Raw genomic sequence first — 18,837 nt, forward strand, 5'->3', positions numbered from 1 at the left:
ACAGAAGGGGCATTCGATAATCCAAAAGGCATCACCAGGTACTCAAAATGACCCTCGGGCGTATTAAATGCCGTTTTCCATTCATCTCCCTGCTTTATGCGCACAAGGTTATACGCACCACGAAGATCTATCTTGGTGAACCAACTGGATCCCTTAATCCGAGCAAACAAATCAGACAACAATGACAAAGGATACTGAAATTTAACCGTGATCTTATTCAGAAGACGATAATCTATACAAGGTCTCAAAGACCCGTCTTTCTTGCCCACAAAAAAGAATCCTGCACCAAGAGGAGAAGAGGATGGGCGAATATGTCCCTTCTCCAAAGACTCCTTTATATAACTCCGCATCGCGGCATGCTCTGGCACAGATAAATTAAAGAGTCGTCCCTTAGGAAACTTACTACCAGGAATCAAATCTATAGCACAATCACAGTCCCTATGAGGAGGAAGGGCACTGGACCTGGCCTCATTAAACACATCCTGAAAGTCTGACAAAAACTCAGGGATCTCAGAAGGAGTAGAAGAAGCAATAGACACCAATGGAGAATCGCCATGAATCCCCTGACACCCCCAACTAGACACAGTCATAGCTTTCCAATCCAAAACTGGATTATGGGCCTGTAACCATGGCAGACCCAAAACGACAACATCATGCATTTTATGCAGTACCAGAAAACGAATCACCTCCTGATGTACAGGAGTTATGCACATGGTCACCTGCGTCCAATACTGAGGTTTATTCTCTGCCAATGGCGTAGAATCAATTCCTCTAAGAGGAATAGGATTTTCCAAAGGCTCCAGGACAAAACCGCAGCGCTTGGCAAACGACAAATCCATCAGACTTAAAGCAGCACCAGAATCCACAAAAGCCATAACTGAGTAAGAAGATAATGAACAAATTAAAGTCACAGACAAAATAAACTTAGGCTGAAAAGTACCAATGGCGACAGGATTAACTTTTTTCTTTAAGCGTTTAGAGCATGCTGAGATAACATGTGTTGAATCACCACAGTAGAAACACAACCCATTTTGACGTCTATGATTTTGTCGCTCGACTCTGGTCAGAATTCTGTCACATTGCATAGAATCAGGTGACTGTTCAGACAGCACCGCCAAAGGATTAACAGATTTGCGCTCCCGCAAACGTCGATCAATTTGAATGGCCAGAGCCATTGAATCATTCAGACCTGTAGGGATAGGAAACCCCACCATCACATCTTTAATGGCTTCAGAAAGACCATTTCTGAAATTTGCGGCCAGTGCACACTCATTCCATTGAGTAAGCACGGACCATTTCCGAAATTTTTGACAATATACCTCAGCTTCGTCCTGACCCTGAGAGATAACCAGCAACATCTTTTCAGCCTGATTTTCAAGATTAGGCTCCTCATAAAGCAAACCAAGTGCCAGGAAAAACGCATCAACATTCACCAATGCAGGATCTCCTGGCGCCAGAGAGAAGGCCCAATCTTGAGGGTCGCCGCGCAAGAAGGAAATAACAATCTTAACTTGCTGAGCGGAACCACCAGAGGAACGAGGCTTCAGAGACAGAAACAATTTGCAATTATTCCTAAAATTCAGGAACTTAAATCTATCTCCAAAAAACGGCTCAGGAATAGGTATTTTTGGTTCAGACATAGGGCTATGGATAACAAAATCCTGAATGCTTTGCACCCTAGCAGCAAGCTGATCCACACTAGAAGTCAGAGTCTGGACATTCATATCTGCAGCAGAGTTCCAGCCACTCAGAGAAAAAGGGGATGGAAGAAGCTAGGCAAACTGCAGCAACAAAAAAAAACAAAAAAAACCTCAGAACTTCTTTTTAATCCCGCTCCTGCGATGCAATAAACATTTTCTTTTGGCCTGGCATACTGTTATGATCCCAGTGGTAGAGGACCTCTGATATTCCGGCAAGATAGCAAAAACATAAATACTGCTCTAGGGAGGTGGAAACTGGGCTAACCGCATACCTGATCCTAACACACACAACTAGAAGCAGCCGGTGAACGTGCCTACGTTGGTTCTAGACGTCTCGAGCCAGCCGGAGAACTGACTACCCCTAGAGGGAAAATAAGACCTCACTTGCCTCCAGAGAAATTGAACCCCAAAGATATAGAAAGCCCCCAACAAATAATAATGGTGAGGCAAGAGGAAAACACAAACGTAGAGATGAACTAGATTTAGCAAAGTGAGGCCCATTAGTCTAGATAGACAGAAAATAAATAGTGGACTATGCGGACAGCAGAAAACCCTACAAAAACATCCACGCTGAACATTCAAGAACCCCCACACCGACTGACGGTGCGGAGGGAGAATATCAGCCCCCTAGAGCTTCCAGCGAGCCAGAAAATCAAATATTAAGCAAGCTGGACAAAGACACTGAAAAATGCAAACGATCCAAATTATACAAAACGGACTTAGCTTTTCTTGCATGAGACAGACTGAAAGGAATCCGGAGGAGACCAAATAGGTCTGGATACAATGATGCCAGGCAAGAGACTGAGTCCGGAGGAGACTTAAATAGGGAACACCCGCTGCTTAACGACACAGCTGGAGCTCAGGCCTGCAACAAGACATGCCTAACACAATACCGTTAGTGACCACCAGAGGGAGCCCAGAAACACAGTTCACAACAATGGGAGCAGTATTATAGTAGTTATATTCTTGTATATAGGGGCAGTATTATAGTAGTTTTATTCTTGTACATAGGAGCAGTATTATAGTAGTTATATTCTTGTACATAGGGGCAGTATTATAGTAGTTATATTCTTGTACATAGGGGCAGTATTATAGTAGTTATATTCTTGTACATAGGGGCAGTATTATAGTAGTTATATTCTTGTACATAGGAGCGGTATTATAGTAGTTATATTCTTGTACATAGGAGCAGTATTATAGTAGATATATTCTTGTACATAGGGGGCAGTATTATAGTAGTTATATTCCTGTACATAGGGGCAGCATTATAGTAGTTATATTCTTGTATATAGCAGTATTATAGTAGTTATATTCTTGTACATAGGGGCAGTATAATAGTAGTTATATTCTTGTACATAGGGGCAGTATTATAGTAGTTATATTCTTGTACATAGGGGCAGTATTATAGTAGTTATATTCTTGTACATAGGAGCAGTATTATAGTAATAATAATAATAATCTTTATTTATATAGCGCCAACATATTCCGCAGCGCTTTACAATTTAACAGTTTCAAACAACAGTCATAGGTAACAACGTTAACAATACAATAATAAAGCAAAATAAGACGACCCTGCTCGTGAGAGCTTACAATCTACAATGAGGTGGGGGGATACAAAGTACAGGTGTGTATTTACAATGATGTATTTACAATGATGGTCCAGCCATCTTCAGGGGGTGGGGGGTAGATGAGATAGTGAATGGGCTACACACACACACCCAAACATAAAATGACTGATTAGGGAACGTGATAGGCCGCTCTGAACAAATGTGTTTTGAGCGAGCGCCTAAAGCTATGCAAGTTGTGGATGGTCCTAATATCTTGGGGTAGAGCATTCCAGAGGATTGGCGCAGCACGGGAGAAGTCTTGGAGTCGGGAGTGGGAGGTACGGATTAGTGCAGAGGTTAGTCGAAAGTCGTTTGCAGAGCGCAGCGGTCGGCTAGGCCGATAGACAGAAATGAGGGAGGAGATGTAAGGGGGTGCCGCACTGTGGAGAGCTTTGTGGGTGAGGACAAGTACTTTGAATTGTATCCTGTAATGAATGGGCAGCCAGTGTAATGACTGGCGAAGAGCGGACACGTCCGAGTAACGATTAGCCAGATGGACGACCCTGGCTGCTGCATTAAAGATAGACTGGAGAGGGGAAAGTCGCGTGAGGGGGAGGCCAATTAAAAGAGAGTTGCAGTAGTCCAGGCGGGAGTGGATTAGGGCGACAGTGAGAGTTTTTGTTGTTTCCATGGTGAGAAAATGGCGGATTCTAGAGATGTTCTTTAGGTGTAAGCGGCACGAGTGGGCAAGAGATTGTATGTGGGAGGTGAAGGAGAGATCGGAGTCAAACATGACACCCAGACAGCGTGCCTGCTGCCTAGGTGTTATTATGGTGCCACCCACGGAGAGGGAAATGTCAGATTTAGGGAGGTTAGTAGAAGGCGGGAGCAGAAGAAGTTCAGTTTTGGAGAGGTTGAGCTTCAGATAGAGAGCGGACATTATGTTAGAGACTGCAGACAGACAGTCAGTGGCGTTCTGTACTACAGCAGGGGTAAGGTCAGGGGCTGACGTGTATAGTTGTGTGTCATCAGCGTAAAGATGGTACTGAAAGCCAAATCTGCTGATGGTCTGTCCAATTGGGGCTGTGTAGAGGGAGAAGAGAAGGGGGCCAAGGACTGAGCCCTGAGGTACCCCAACAGTGAGAGGAAGAGGAGATGAAGTGGAGCCGGAGAACAGAACACTGAAGGAGCGGTCAGAAAGATAGGAAGAGAACCAGGAGAGAGCAGTGTCCTTAATGCCTAGTGACTGGAGCCTAGAGAGTAGGAGAGGGTGGTCAACAGTCTCGAAAGATGCAGAAAGATCGAGGAGAATGAGCAGAGAGTGGTCACCGTTACATTTTGCTGTCAGAAGGTCATTGGTCACCTTAATGAGTGCAGTTTCTGTTGAATGTAGGGGGCGGAACCCGGACTGTGAAGGGTCTAGGAGGGAATGAGTGGAGAGGTAACGGGTAAGGCGGGAGTAGATCAGGCGCTCCAGGAGTTTTGAGATGAAGGGTAGATTGGAGACCGGTCTGTAGTTGTTTGCGCATGATGGGTCAAGGGTGTTTTTTTTTAGTAATGGAGTAATGATAGAGTGTTTGAAGGAGGAGGGGAAAATGCCAGAGGAGAGGGAGAGATTAAAGATTGTAGTTAGGTGAGTTGTGACGACTGGAGAGAGAGACTGGAGGAGGTGTGAGGGAATGGGGTCGGTGGTGCATGTAGTCGGACGAGAAGAGGAGAGGAGCTTGGAGACTTCTTCTTCTGTGATGGGATCGAATGTGGAGAGTGAGCCAGGGGAGATGCAGGGAGGAATGGGAGTCATTGCACTTGGTGTCTGGGAGCGGATTTCCTGACGGATATTATAGTAGTTATATTCTTGTACATAGGGGCAGTATTATAGTAGTTATATTCCTGTACATAGGAGCTGTATTATAGTAGTTATATTCTTGTACATAGGGGCAGTATTATAGTAGTTATATTCTTGTACATAGGGGCAGTATTATAGTAGTTATATTCTTGTACATAAGGGCAGTATTATAGTAGTTATATTCTTGTACATATGGGCAGTATTATAGTAGTTATATTCTTGTACATAGGGGCAGTATTATAGTAGTTATATTCTTGTACATAGGGGCAGTATTATAGTAGTTATATTCTTGTACATAGGGGGCAGTATTATAGTAGTTATATTCTTGTACATAGGGGCAGTATTATAGTAGTTATATTCTTGTACATAGGGGCAGTATTATAGTAGTTATATTCTTGTACATAGGGGCAGTATTATAGTATTTATATTCTTGTACATAGGGGCAGTATTATAGTAGTTATATTCTTGTACATAGGGGCAGTATTATAGCATTTATATTCTTGTACATAGGGGCAGTATTATAGTAGTATTCTTGTAAACAGGGGGCAGTATTGTCATTTGTTGAAATGTGTCCATGACAGGTGGCTTGTGCAGGTAAAAAAAGTTATGACGTCTTTGCAGGATACTTGATACCTTGTTGATTTGTGAGGCTCTGACCTCTCGGATTCGCAGCAATAACGAGTACGGGAATCTTTTATCATGGGAATAATGCATCACGTGCGACTTGCACTTTTATTCAGTACCTGTGAGGTTGCTGAGTGCTAAGCTCAATTTTTTTGGCAGTCTCATAGAGAGTGAAAGGAGCAGCCATCGGGCATCTAACCTGCTGTGTCACCTTGTAATGGGGGATTAACCATTTGGTATTTATCTCTGACAGCAGATTGTGGCAGTTTGTAGCAGTGGAGATTTGCTCTACCAGTGCTTGTGAATCTCTATGATTACTATATGTCCTATAATTCCTTTTGTGGGTGTAGTACATAGTTATAGCCTGAATGTGGCGCTCTGGTTATTACAGACGCTGTGATCATAGCTTGTGTTTATCTTTAAAAAAAAAAAAACAACAACAAAAAAACAGATTAGACAACTGAATTCTAGTAATTATCATGTAAAACTATATTTTATGATGATAATTATACACATTAAATTATTTACTGTTCTGTAATTGGCGAAGCAACGATATGTCGTTATTGTTTATAATGAAGAGATAAAAGGATCATTACAATTCAAAACGAAAAACAGCACGAATGGGTCAAAACCCACAAAATCTCTCATTTATATCAGGAACCAGCAATAGAGAAAAATATAAAATATATCTTACAATGAATAAACATATAATAAAAGCTCCCCTTACAGGGAAGGTGAGGTTCTAGAGCAATAACTAAAGCTCACTCTGAACCTATTTATGTTGTAGGAGAAGCACAAAGGTGTCTGTATGTAGTCGGTGTATAGACTCCAATGTATGTATACGACATACAACAAGTACCAGTCCTAAATACCAGATGACCGGATTGTATCCTAATTAGACCACATGATGGGCACAGTGATCACAAAACACCAGATTACGTACCGGTAATGCTCTTTTATAGAGCCACGACAGCACCCACTTGAGAGACTTACAGAGATAGTCATTTGGGAGGGATCACCGTGTTAAGAACTGATCTACCGAAGGACAAGTCAGATGAGGAAGACAAGTCCAATCTATAGTGAGTATAGAAAGTAGTAGGAGAAGACCAGGTTGCGGCCTTACATATCAGTTCTATTGGAACCTCCGCTCTTTCAGCCCAGGAAGGAGACATCGCCCGGGTAGAGTGTGCTTTTACAGTCTCAGGAAGATTCTCTCCTTTCGCTAGATAGGCCAAGCAAATCGCATCCCGAATCCACCGAGATAACGTGTTCTTCGTTACACCAGAACCTTTGTTATGGCCCTGAAAGGAAATAAAAAGAGCCCTGCTCTTCCTCCAGAGACTAGTTCTATCTAGGTAAGCTATTACGGCCCTTTTAACATCCAAAGAATGGTATCTTTCCTCTTCCTGATTTGTGGGGTTACTATAGAAGGAAGGAAGGAAGGAAGATTTCTTGAGATCTGTGGAATTTAGTCCCTACTTTAGGTAAGTAGGAAGGGTCTGTCTTTAAAACAATCCTATCCTGGAATATTGACAGAAAAGGAGGGTCTACCGATAATGCCTGAATATCGCTTACTCTTCTGGCTGATACTAAAGCGACAAGAAGGGCTGTCTTAAGAGAAACAAACTTTATGTGGGCCGAGTGTATCGGCTCGAATGGTTCCCCCGTTAGGGCCTCTAGGACTAGATTAAGATCCCATGGTGGTATGTGGGGAATTTGGATTGGTTCTGCCCTTTGACATGCTGAAATGAACCGTGCTACCCATCTGTCTCCCGCAATGTTATGACTATATAGGGCTCCTAGAGCCGAAACCTGTACTCTTAGCGTATTGACTGATAAGCCTAAGGGTACCGTCACACAGTGCAATTTTGATCGCTACAACGGCACGATTCGTGACGTTCCAGCGATGCATTTACGATATCGCTGTGTCTGACACGCTACTGCGATCCGGATCCCCGCTGAGAATCGTACGTCGTAGCAGATCGTTTGAAACTTTCTTTCGTCGTCTAGTGTCCCGCTGTGGCGGCATGATTGCATTGTGTGACACAGGTTGTATACAATGTGCGCACAGTAACCAACGGCTTCTACATCGCAAATACGTAATGAAATTATCGCTCCAGCGCCGTGTATTGCAACGTGTGACCGCAGTCTACGACGCTGGAGCGATACTTATACGACGCCGCAACGTCACGAATCGTGCCGTCGTAGCGATGAAAATGGCACTGTGTGACGGTACCCTAAGTCACGACCCTTCTGGAGAAATTCCAAAATAGCAGAAATAGGGATCTCTCCTGACAGAGCTGTAGGGTAGAAAGTTAGAAATTTTCTCCATACTTTTACATATATGGTTGTTGTAGACCTCTTCCTACTAAGTAAAAGGGTATCAATCAACCTCTCTGAAAAACCCCTCAGTTTTAATAGCTGCCTTTCAAACACCAGGCTGTCAACCGTAGGCCCTTCACATGAGGGTGGTTGAAGGGACCTTGAGAGAGAAGGTCCTGAGTCTCCGGAAGAATCCACGGATCTGAGACAGACATGGCTCTGAGGCAGGAGAACCATGGTCTCTTGGGCCAGAATGGTGCTATTAGGATTATGTTCGCTTTGTCCTCTCTTATCTTCCTGATCACAGTTGGAAGGAGTATTAATGGAGGAAAGGCGTAAGCTTGCCGGAATGTCCATGGAACTTGGAGGGCATCCAGGATATCGGGGTTGTCGGAGAGGAATAATGAAGCGAACTTTTTGACCTGTCTGTTGTCTCTTGTTGAAAAAAGGTCTATGTCGGGAGTGCCCCACTTCTTGGCTATCATCATGAAGACACGCCGACTGAGTACCCACTCTCCCTGATGGAGAGTGTGACGGCTGAGGTAATCTGCCTTTGAGTTGTCCACTCCTCTGACGTGTAGTGCGGACAATGAAAGGAGATGTTTTTCGGCTAAAGAAAGAATGTCGTTTGATATTGACATGAGAGCTCCTGATCTCGTTCCCCCTTGATGGTTTATATATGCCACAGAAGTCATGTTGTCTGATAGTATTCTTGTGTGAGTTCCGTGTAACTGCGGAAGGAATTTACATATGGCATAATAAACTGCTTTTAGTTCCCTTACATTAGACGAATCATCTGACTCATTAACGGACCACTGGCCTTGAACTATCTGGTCCCCTAGATGTGCCCCCCAACCAGTAGGACTGGCGTCAGTGAAAATTATCTTTGAAGGTTTAATTACCCAAGGGACTCCCCCAACTAGATGATCCAGCTCCACCCACCAATAGAGGGACTCTATTACGCTTAATGGGAGGTATAAACGACTACCCAAATGACTTTGAAATGTACTCTCCTCCTGTAAAATTAAATACTGTAAACGCCTAGTGTGGAATTGAGCCCATGGAACCGCCGGAATGCACGACGTAAAAGAACCTAAAAGGGACATACCATCTCTAAGGGAGATTACAGGGTTATTAATTACCGACTGTACTTTTTTTATTATTATAGACTGTTTGGATTCTGGAAGAAAACATCTCTGACACTCAGAGTCTAGGATAAGACCCAAGAATGTCTGACGGGTTGTTGGAGACAATCTGGATTTTTCCCAGTTAATCAACCATCCTATTTTCTGCAGGGAAGAGATTGTGTTAGATAGGCGCTGCTTACATTGCGAGGGGGAGTTCCCAACTACCAGAAGGTCATCTAGATATGGAACTATAAGGGTATCTTTCAATCTTAAAAACGACATCACCTCTGACATTAATTTAGTAAAGACTCTGGGAGCTATTGACAGTCCGAAGGGCATGGCCGTGTATTGAAAATGATGTATTTGCCCATTAATAATTATCGCCACACGCAGATACTGCTGGTGTTCGATATACATTGGCAGATGATAGTATGCATCTTTTAAGTCGAGGACTGCCATAAAGCATCCCGGAAATAAAAGTTTAATCGTGGACCTGACCGATTCCATCTTGAAGGTGTGGTTTTCTAGAAAGATGTTTAGCTATTTAAGATTTATTATAGTTCTATATGATCCGTCAGGTTTTGGGATCAAAAATAAAGGGGAGTAAAACCCCTTCCCCCTCTGATGATCTGGGACTTCCACCAATACCTTTTTGGAAAGGAGATTCATTATTTCCTGTTCCAAAAACTGTTGTTGAGATTGAGACTTCACAGAAGTCAATAGGAATGAGTCCGGAGGGACTCGGGTAAATCTTAATTTTAAGCCTGAGGTTACGAGGCTAGTAGCCCAAGGGTTGGAGGTTACAGCACGCCACTGTGGGGCGAAATGAGAAATGCCTCCTATCCATCACCAGAGATCAGAGGTGACATCACTGAGAATGCCTCCTATCCATCACCAGAGATCAGCGGTGACATCACTGAGAATGCCTCCTATCCATCACCAGAGATCAGCTGTGACATCACTGAGAATGTCTCCTATCCATCACCAGAGATCAGAGGTGACATCACTGAGAATGCCTCCTATCCATCACCAGAGATCAGCGGTGACATCACTGATAATGCCTCCTATCCATCACCAGAGATCAGAGGTGACATCACTGAGAATGCCTCCTATCCATCACCAGAGATCAGCGGAGACATCACTGAGAATGCCTCCTGTCACGGGTTCCTTCTCCAGTTTCACACAATCAACAGAGCAAGAGAACAGTGAAAAATTCCAAGACCTTTATTTAGGCAAAACACGAAAGGTCCACATATACGATCCATCACACAAAGGATTAAATATTCCAGAACACGAATACAGTTCAGTTACAGAATAAAAGTCCAACAATCCAGCACAGAGGATAACAGTCCATATTCCCTTCTTTCTCTCTGATATGCTCTTCACATCATGGTTCCACATCAGACTGATCTGTGTCTCACCTCCCTGATATTTACAAGTCTCCCCCCTCATTCACAGGCCAGGAGGGGGAAGGTCTCAGGGGCTCATTGTTTCAACAAGCTAGGTCAACATGTCATTAGCATATTAGCAAACAACATTATTAACTGACCCTGTGGAGAGATAACAATACAGAACTGTGGGGAGAATATCAGATGGCAAACAACAACTCATCCTACAAGATGCAGTAACACCATGATAATCAGTAAAATAGAAATATACACAAAAATGATACCCACATAGCATATCACACCATCACACCTCCTATCCATCACCAGAGATCAGAGGTGACATCACTGAGAATGCCTCCTATCCATCACCAGAGATCAGCGGTGACATCACTGAGAATGCCTCCTATCCATCACCAGAGATCAGCGGTGACATCGTTTGTAGATTGCGGTGGTTCTACTGTGCACACTGTGTGTATTATGTGTGATGTCAGCTCTGCGGCTGCATCACTGATGTCTGGGTCTGTCTGTCGCTCGCTCTGCTGCACTTTCCTTCCGCCATTGCGTTGTTGAGATAATTCTTTACAATTACGCGCGGACTGATGTTCACATTGGGGATAATTATCACTCCCTTCTAGCTGCAGCATTAGGGCCGGACACATTGACCCTTTGTTTGCTGCTCGGTCACAAAATCTCTCCATTGTGACAATCTATACACTGAAGTGGTGGGAAATATTCCAGATAGAGATTTCAGGAGAGTAAAGCACAATGTGGCAGAGCTGTTACATAGGACTGCAAGTGACATCTGCTTCATTATCTGTACTGAGAGAGTCATCAGAAAGTGTAACATGACATTTTACATAGGACTGCAGAATAGCGACTACATCTTTTTGGCCTGGGCGCTATTATAAGGTATTATTTATGAAATTTACGCTGCACTGCAGTTACTTTGTTTCTCTGTTTCACATAGGACTGCAGAATACTGCACAATCCAGGTGGTGGTAACAGGTGGTTTTGTCTGGCGTTACATAGGACTGCAGGTAGCATCCACAGACATATCACTAGAAGTATACGAGTCGCGTTCGGCTCTGCTACGTCAGTGCGCACACTGCGCTGCGCTCGCCGCCTGCAGATTACAGAGCCGTCAGATGATTTTAATTTTAGATGAAGGTAGAATCTAACATTGCTGTAATTCACGTCTGAAGGAAAGAACTCGTTTCCCTCCGGTTACATTCACCGCACGGCGGATCCATCGCTGCGTGGAGCTATTAACCCCTCCGGGCCTGGAGGACGGAGAGCAGGTGCAGAACTTGTGCCCTTCTCACATACGTGTATAGGATCAGAGGTATGGCGGGGGATCAGCGGGATTCATACAGCGACATCAAATATGGAGATAATGTGTACAGGCCGATGTGAGGGGAGAAGAAAGATCGGACATGGTGAATTTGGACAGGCTCCATCCTTTGTTTTCTGACAACTTTTTACTCCTCTCTCCTCATTACAAACTCATGTTCCCCCAGCATTCTTATATACTGGGAGTGCAGCTACCGGAGGCGTATGGCCACTTCTGAGTCTGTGAACTCTGTCGTCTCCTGAAACCCTCTGTGCTCCAGGGAGTCCCTGCTCCTGCCACAATGAAGCTCAGAGTATGGCAGCTGCCTGTGTCTCCATGCCCCTCTTCACATGCAGCCATCTTTTCACATCCATCATCAGAGGCAGGAAAGTCACTTTACATCTGAAGACCAGCACACTCCTCTCCTGAAATACTCTGTGCTGCTGGAGGACCCTGCTTCTACCACTCTGTAACTCTCCATCTGTGACCTCCCACAGAATCAGCACCCTCCTCTCCTGAAATCCTCTGTGCTGCTGGAGGACCCTGCTTCTACCACTCTAACTCTCCATCTGTGACCTCCCACAGAATCAGCACCCTCCTCTCCTGAAATATTCTGTGCTGCTGGAGGACCCTGCTTCTACCACTCTGTAACTCTCCATCTGTGATCTCCCACAGAATCAGCACCCTCCTCTCCTGAAATACTCTGTGCTGCTGGAGAACCCTGCTTCTACCACTCTGTAACTCTCCATCTGTGACCTCCCACAGAATCAGCACCCTCCTCGCCTGAAATACTCTACGCTACTGTGGATCCTGAAATTTCCAGAATGTAACACTGTCGCCTCCTTTAAGATCAGTACTCTCTGCTCCTGAAGTACTCTGTGCTGCTGCTCCCTGCCCTCTTTAGCTTTCAATCTATGGCCTCCAACAAGATCAGTACCATCATCTCCTGAAATACGCTGTGCTTCTCGGCATCCAACTACTTCCCCATATAACTCTCAGTCTGTGACCTCTCACAGGATCATCGCACTCCTGTCCTGAAATACTCTGTGCTGCTGGGAACTTGTTGCTATATGACTTAGTATCGTAAAAAAAAAGTGTTGCTAGGGGACGCTCTTCAGACTACAAACAATACTTTTGTCGGTCAGACGGAGATCGTGCAACCAAGCGCAATCTCAGGTTATAAATTGATGCAACTTTTCTCCAGTAAAAGAGATTAAGTTATTAGAAACTGTGATAAGGAATATTGCGCATCCATGATGGTGATTTTAGGGGGCGCTCTACCCGGAGAGACCCCACGAGGGCTGCGCACAGAGCCGGTGCCTTGTCCCCTGTTGATACAATGCATCTTTTGCATTCTCTGATGATGAGAAGCTACAAGTGTCGGCGTCAGATCTTCTCATCATTATTTCCTCTCTCATTGTCCCCCTGATCGCCCGTCCGCACCAGATTTGATCACGCGGATTATATCCAATTTCAATTATCTGCGCAGTTATCTCCAGAGGCCGCGAACGAAAAAATATCACTCACGAGGAGCTATAAAACCGAGAGAAAGCGGATGAGGATGAGCTCCAATATCACAACAAGCACATGAAAAGGACTGCGCGGCCCAGAGGGATCCGGGGAGAGATCAGCGCCAGGAGGGGACGCCGCGGAGCAGGGACTGACACTTCATCTACATGTCAGCCGCGATGGTTAGAAGAAGCTCCGAGGGCGAGAGCTCCAGGAGGAACGTTACCCCGAATCTCACAGCATTCCAGGAGTGAAGCCCCTCCGGGCGAGACACGCTATTAAAGATATTTCTCTATGTAAAATCTTGTTACTGTGATTTTCTATACAACCAGTTGTACCGTATATATTATTCATCGCGGATACCTGCAGCTTATCTGCGGAACAAATTGGCTCTATACGTGCGCTGCAAACTCTGTTCTTCAGAGCCGCCATGATGTACGCTAAGCGCCAGCAGGCGTAGGGGCAGTATTATAGTAGTTATATTATAGTAGTTATATTCTTGTACATAGGGGCAGTATTATAGTAGTTATGTTCTTGTACATAGGGGCAGTATTATAGTAGTTATATACTTGTACATAGGGGCAGTATTATAGTAGTTATATTCTTGTACATAGAGGCAGTATTATAGTAGTTATATTCTTGTACATAGGAGCAGTATTATAGTAGTTATATTCTTGAACATAGAAGCAGTATTATAGTAGTTATATTCTTGAACATAGAAGCAGTATTATAGTAGTTATATTCTTGTACATAGGAGCAGTATTATAGTAGTTATATACTTGTACATAGGGGCAGTATTATAGTAGTTATATTCTTGTACATAGAGGCAGTATTATAGTAGTTATATACTTGTACATAGGGGCAGTATTATAGTAGTTATATTATAGTACATAGGGGGCAGTATTATAGTAGTTATATTCTTGTACATAGGAGCAGTATTATAGTAGTTATGTTCTTGTACATAGGGGCAGTATTATAGTAGTTACATTCTTGTACATAGGGGCAGTATTATAGTAGTTATATTCTTGCACATAGGAGCAGTATTATAGTAGTTATATTCTTGTACATAGGGGCAGTATTATAGTAGTTACATTCTTGTACATAGGGGCAGTATTATAGTAGTTATATTCTTGTACATAGGAGCAGTATTATAGTAGTTATATTCTTGTACATAGGGGCAGTATTATAGTAGTTATATTCTTGTACATAGGGGCAGTATGATAGTAGTTATATTCTTGTACATAGGGGCAGTATTACAGTAGTTATATTCTTGTACATAGGGAGCAGTATTATAGTAGTTATATTCTTGTACATAGGAGCAGTATTATAGTAGTTATATTCTTGTACATAGGGGGCAGTATTATAGTAGTTATATTCTTGTACATAGGAGCAGTATTATAGTAGTTATATTCTTGAACATAGAAGCAGTATTATAGTAGTTATATTCTTGCACATAGGAGCAGTATTATAGTAGTTACATTCTTGTACATAGGGGCAGTATTATAGTAGTTATATTCTTGCACATAGGAGCAGTATTATAGTAGTTATATTCTTGTACATAGGGGCAGTATTATAGTAGTTACATTCTTGTACATAGGGGCAGTATTATAGTAGTTATATTCTTGTACATAGGAGCAGTATTATAGTAGTTATATTCTTGTACATAGGGGCAGTATTATAGTAGTTATATTCTTGTACATAGGGGCAGTATGATAGTAGTTATATTCTTGTACATAGGGGCAGTATTACAGTAGTTATATTCTTGTACATAGGGAGCAGTATTATAGTAGTTATATTCTTGTACATAGGAGCAGTATTATAGTAGTTATATTCTTGTACATAGGGGGCAGTATTATAGTAGTTATATTCTTGTACATAGGAGCAGTATTATAGTAGTTATATTCTTGAACATAGAAGCAGTATTATAGTAGTTATATTCTTGTACATAGGAGCAGTATTATAGTAGTTATATACTTGTACATAGGGGCAGTATTATAGTAGTTATATTCTTGTACATAGAGGCAGTATTATAGTAGTTATATTCTTGTACATAGGAGCAGTATTATAGTAGTTATATTCTTGAACATAGAAGCAGTATTATAGTAGTTATATTCTTGAACATAGAAGCAGTATTATAGTAGTTATATTCTTGTACATAGGAGCAGTATTATAGTAGTTATATTCCTGTACATAGGGGCAGTATTATAGTAGTTATAATCTTATATATAGGAGCAGTATTATAGCAGTTATATTCTTGTACATAGGGGGCAGTATTATAGTAGTTATATTCTTGTACATAGGAGCAGTATTATAGTAGTTATATTCCTGTACATAGGGGCAGTATTATAGTAGTTATATTCTTATATATAGGAGCAGTATTATAGCAGTTATATTCTTGTACATAGGGGGCAGTATTATAGTAGTTATATTCTTGTACATAGGAGCAGTATTATAGTAGTTATATTCTTGTACATAGGGGGCAGTATTATAGTAGTTATATTTTTGTACATAGGGACAGTATTATAGTAGTTATATTCTTGTACATAGGAGCAGTATTATAGTAGTTATATTCCTGTACATAGGGGCAGTATTATAGTAGTTATATTCTTATATATAGGAGCAGTATTATAGCAGTTATATTCTTGTACATAGGGGGCAGTATTATAGTAGTTATATTCTTGTACATAGGAGCAGTATTATAGTAGTTATATTCTTGTACATAGGGGGCAGTATTATAGTAGTTATATTCTTGTACATAGGAGCAGTATTATAGTAGTTATATTCTTGTACATAGGGGGCAGTATTATAGTAGTTATATTCTTGTACATAGGGGGCAGTATTATAGTAGTTATATTCTTGTACATAGGAGCAGTATTATAGTAGTTATATTCTTGTACATAGGGGGCAGTATTATAGTAGTTATATTCTTGTACATAGGGGCAGTATTATAGTAGTTATATTCTTGTACATAGGGGGCAGTATTATAGTAGTTATATTCTTGTACATAGGGACAGTATTATAGTAGTTATATTCTTGTACATAGGAGCAGTATTATAGTAGTTATATTCTTGTACATAGGAGCAGTATTATAGTACTTATATTCTTGTACATAGGGGCAGTATTATAGTAGTTATATTCTTGTACATAGAAGCAGTATTATAGTAGTTATATTCTTGTATATAGGGGCAGTATTATAGTAGTTATATTCTTGTACATAGGAGCAGTATTATAGTAGTTATATTCTTGTACATAGGAGCAGTATTATAGTAGTTATATTCTTGTACATAGGGGCAGTATTATAGTAGTTATATTCTTGTACATAGGAGCAGTATTATAGTAGTTATATTCTTGTACATAGGGGCAGTATTATAGTAGTTATATTCTTGTACATAGGGGGCAGTATTATAGTAGTTATATTCTTGTACATAGGGGCAGTATTATAGTAGTTATATTCTTGTACATAGGGGGCAGTATTATAGTAGTTATATTCTTGTACATAGGGGCAGTATTATAGTAGTTATATTCTTGTACATAGGGGGCAGTATTATAGTAGTTATATTCTTGTACATAGGGGGCAGTATTATAGTAGTTATATTCTTGTACATAGGGGGCAGTATTATAGTAGTTATATTCTTGTAAATAAAGAGAAGTATTCCTACATCACGGTATATGTTTCTGTACTGACCTCACAGGTTGAGTTCTTCATAGGTGATGGGTACAGGACATTGGTGAATGCGGAGCTCTGTGAAGCTTTAGATTCCCTTGTATTAAGAATCAGCACTGAGTCATCTGTAGAAATAAGAACAGATTTTATGTCAATGGAGTTTACTTGTAATTTTGTACAAACAGATATTTAGAAAATTTCTTCTCATGAAATATTTGCTGTATAGCACAAGGAATAGAATATTAGCGAATCTCATTGTTTGAACTCATAAAAAAGTCACTTTTTGCTAAAGGCAGGAGTATTGTATCGTTGACTGTGCAAAATAATCCTATGACAGCACAAGTTTTCTTTCTTCTTAAATGATATCAAAGCTTCTCTTAATTAAATAACATCAGTTATGTTCTCTTGAGAAGAAGAAATGAGTCTGTTTCATTTGCTTACATCTCTGAGGACTGAGATACTTCCTGATCAGATGATTAAAAGGAATGTGTCGTCATGATTTAACTATTTGGATTTATTATTATTTTTTGCAATATTTTTTTTCCAAATCACAATCTTTATTCAAAAAACAAAATGAGTAATCTTGCTATTCTTACACTGGCGGTTATTTTAGACTCACACTTCCTTTCGTGAAGAGTTTTCAGAATGCTCATTATCATCAGAGACAGACTGGTGACTTCTTTATACACAGCTGCTAAGTATTCACCATTCACAATAGGTGATGTCACAGCTCACCTCCTCCTCCTGTACAATGACTGATAACACCTCTATATACAGTAGATAACACAGGATCCACCATTCACAATAGATGATGTCAGAGCTCACCTCCTCCTCCTGTACAATGACTGATAACACCTCTATATACAGTAGATAACACAGGAACCACCATTCACAATAGGTGATGTCACAGCTCACCTCCTCCTCCTGTACAATGACTGATAACACCTCTATATACAGTAGATCACACAGGATCCACCATTCACAATAGGTGATATCACAGCTCACCTCCTCCTGCAGCGCCCCAGAGTCCTGGTTGCTGCAGTAATGTCATTCTTCCACCAGGGGGAGTGATATTACGTCTGAAGGCAATAAAGGAGATCTCCTGTCCAGGTATCACAACCACACCACACACTTCACACTCCGGCCACCAGGGGGAGCAAAGGTTCTATCTATTAGGCCACTCCTCACAGATCGGTAAAACTGGTGGGTTGGTTAGAAAGTTAGAGAGTTCCTGGCTGGAGACCGAGAGAGAAAGGTCTCCAGACCGAGCTGGCTGGAGCGAGTTCTAGTCAGATCCAGACTACGGTCTGAGGAGGACGAGGGTCCACGGAGCTGCGCCTGCCCCACATGTGGCAGCATCCAAAGAAAGACATTGAAAGGAAGTGTGTTCTAGTGAGTGAGAAACGAAGGCATAGCAACAAGTGGATACCAGAGAGGATAGTAGACGAGAGGAGCTGCATCCTTCTGGTGCGCGATCCAGTAGCCAGAATACCGAGGGTGTAAAGTGCTCTACGCCATTGCTTCAGAGACTGGCAGGACAGTCAATTCCAAGTTGGCTGCCCGACCTTAATACCTAAGAAGACAGGTGGCAACTTGTGGGGGTCGGGGCATCTCTAGGGTCCCTATAAACAAGCCTCAGGCCATCAGTCATACAGGTTTTGTTCTATCCGACCACGGGGAACAGTGAGAAGAGTAATAACAGTGAGGACTTCATTAGAGCTTATGCAAGTGAGGACCTACTGTGTTACTAGGCGCATAGGAAGGCTATTGCATTCCACCT

The 18,837-nt window shown here is 42.0% G+C and overlaps 1 protein-coding gene across 3 annotated transcripts in view; it reads right to left on the reverse strand.

The window, feature by feature from the left end:
* ALK (ALK receptor tyrosine kinase) overlaps positions 1-18,837 on the reverse strand; it is an 880,658-nt gene that overhangs the window by 142,288 nt on the left and 719,533 nt on the right. For all 3 annotated transcript variants that reach the window (XR_013220998.1, XR_013220999.1, XM_077282112.1), the window contains one exon: positions 17,079-17,182. Coding sequence is in view for 1 of the 3 variants with exons in the window: in XM_077282112.1 (XP_077138227.1) it covers positions 17,079-17,182 (104 nt within the window). In the remaining 2 variants the exon portion in view is untranslated. The remainder of the gene's footprint in view (positions 1-17,078; positions 17,183-18,837) is intronic.

Source organism: Ranitomeya variabilis, chromosome 2 (assembly GCF_051348905.1).
Source record: "Ranitomeya variabilis isolate aRanVar5 chromosome 2, aRanVar5.hap1, whole genome shotgun sequence".
NCBI classification, from domain to species: Eukaryota; Metazoa; Chordata; class Amphibia; order Anura; family Dendrobatidae; genus Ranitomeya; species Ranitomeya variabilis.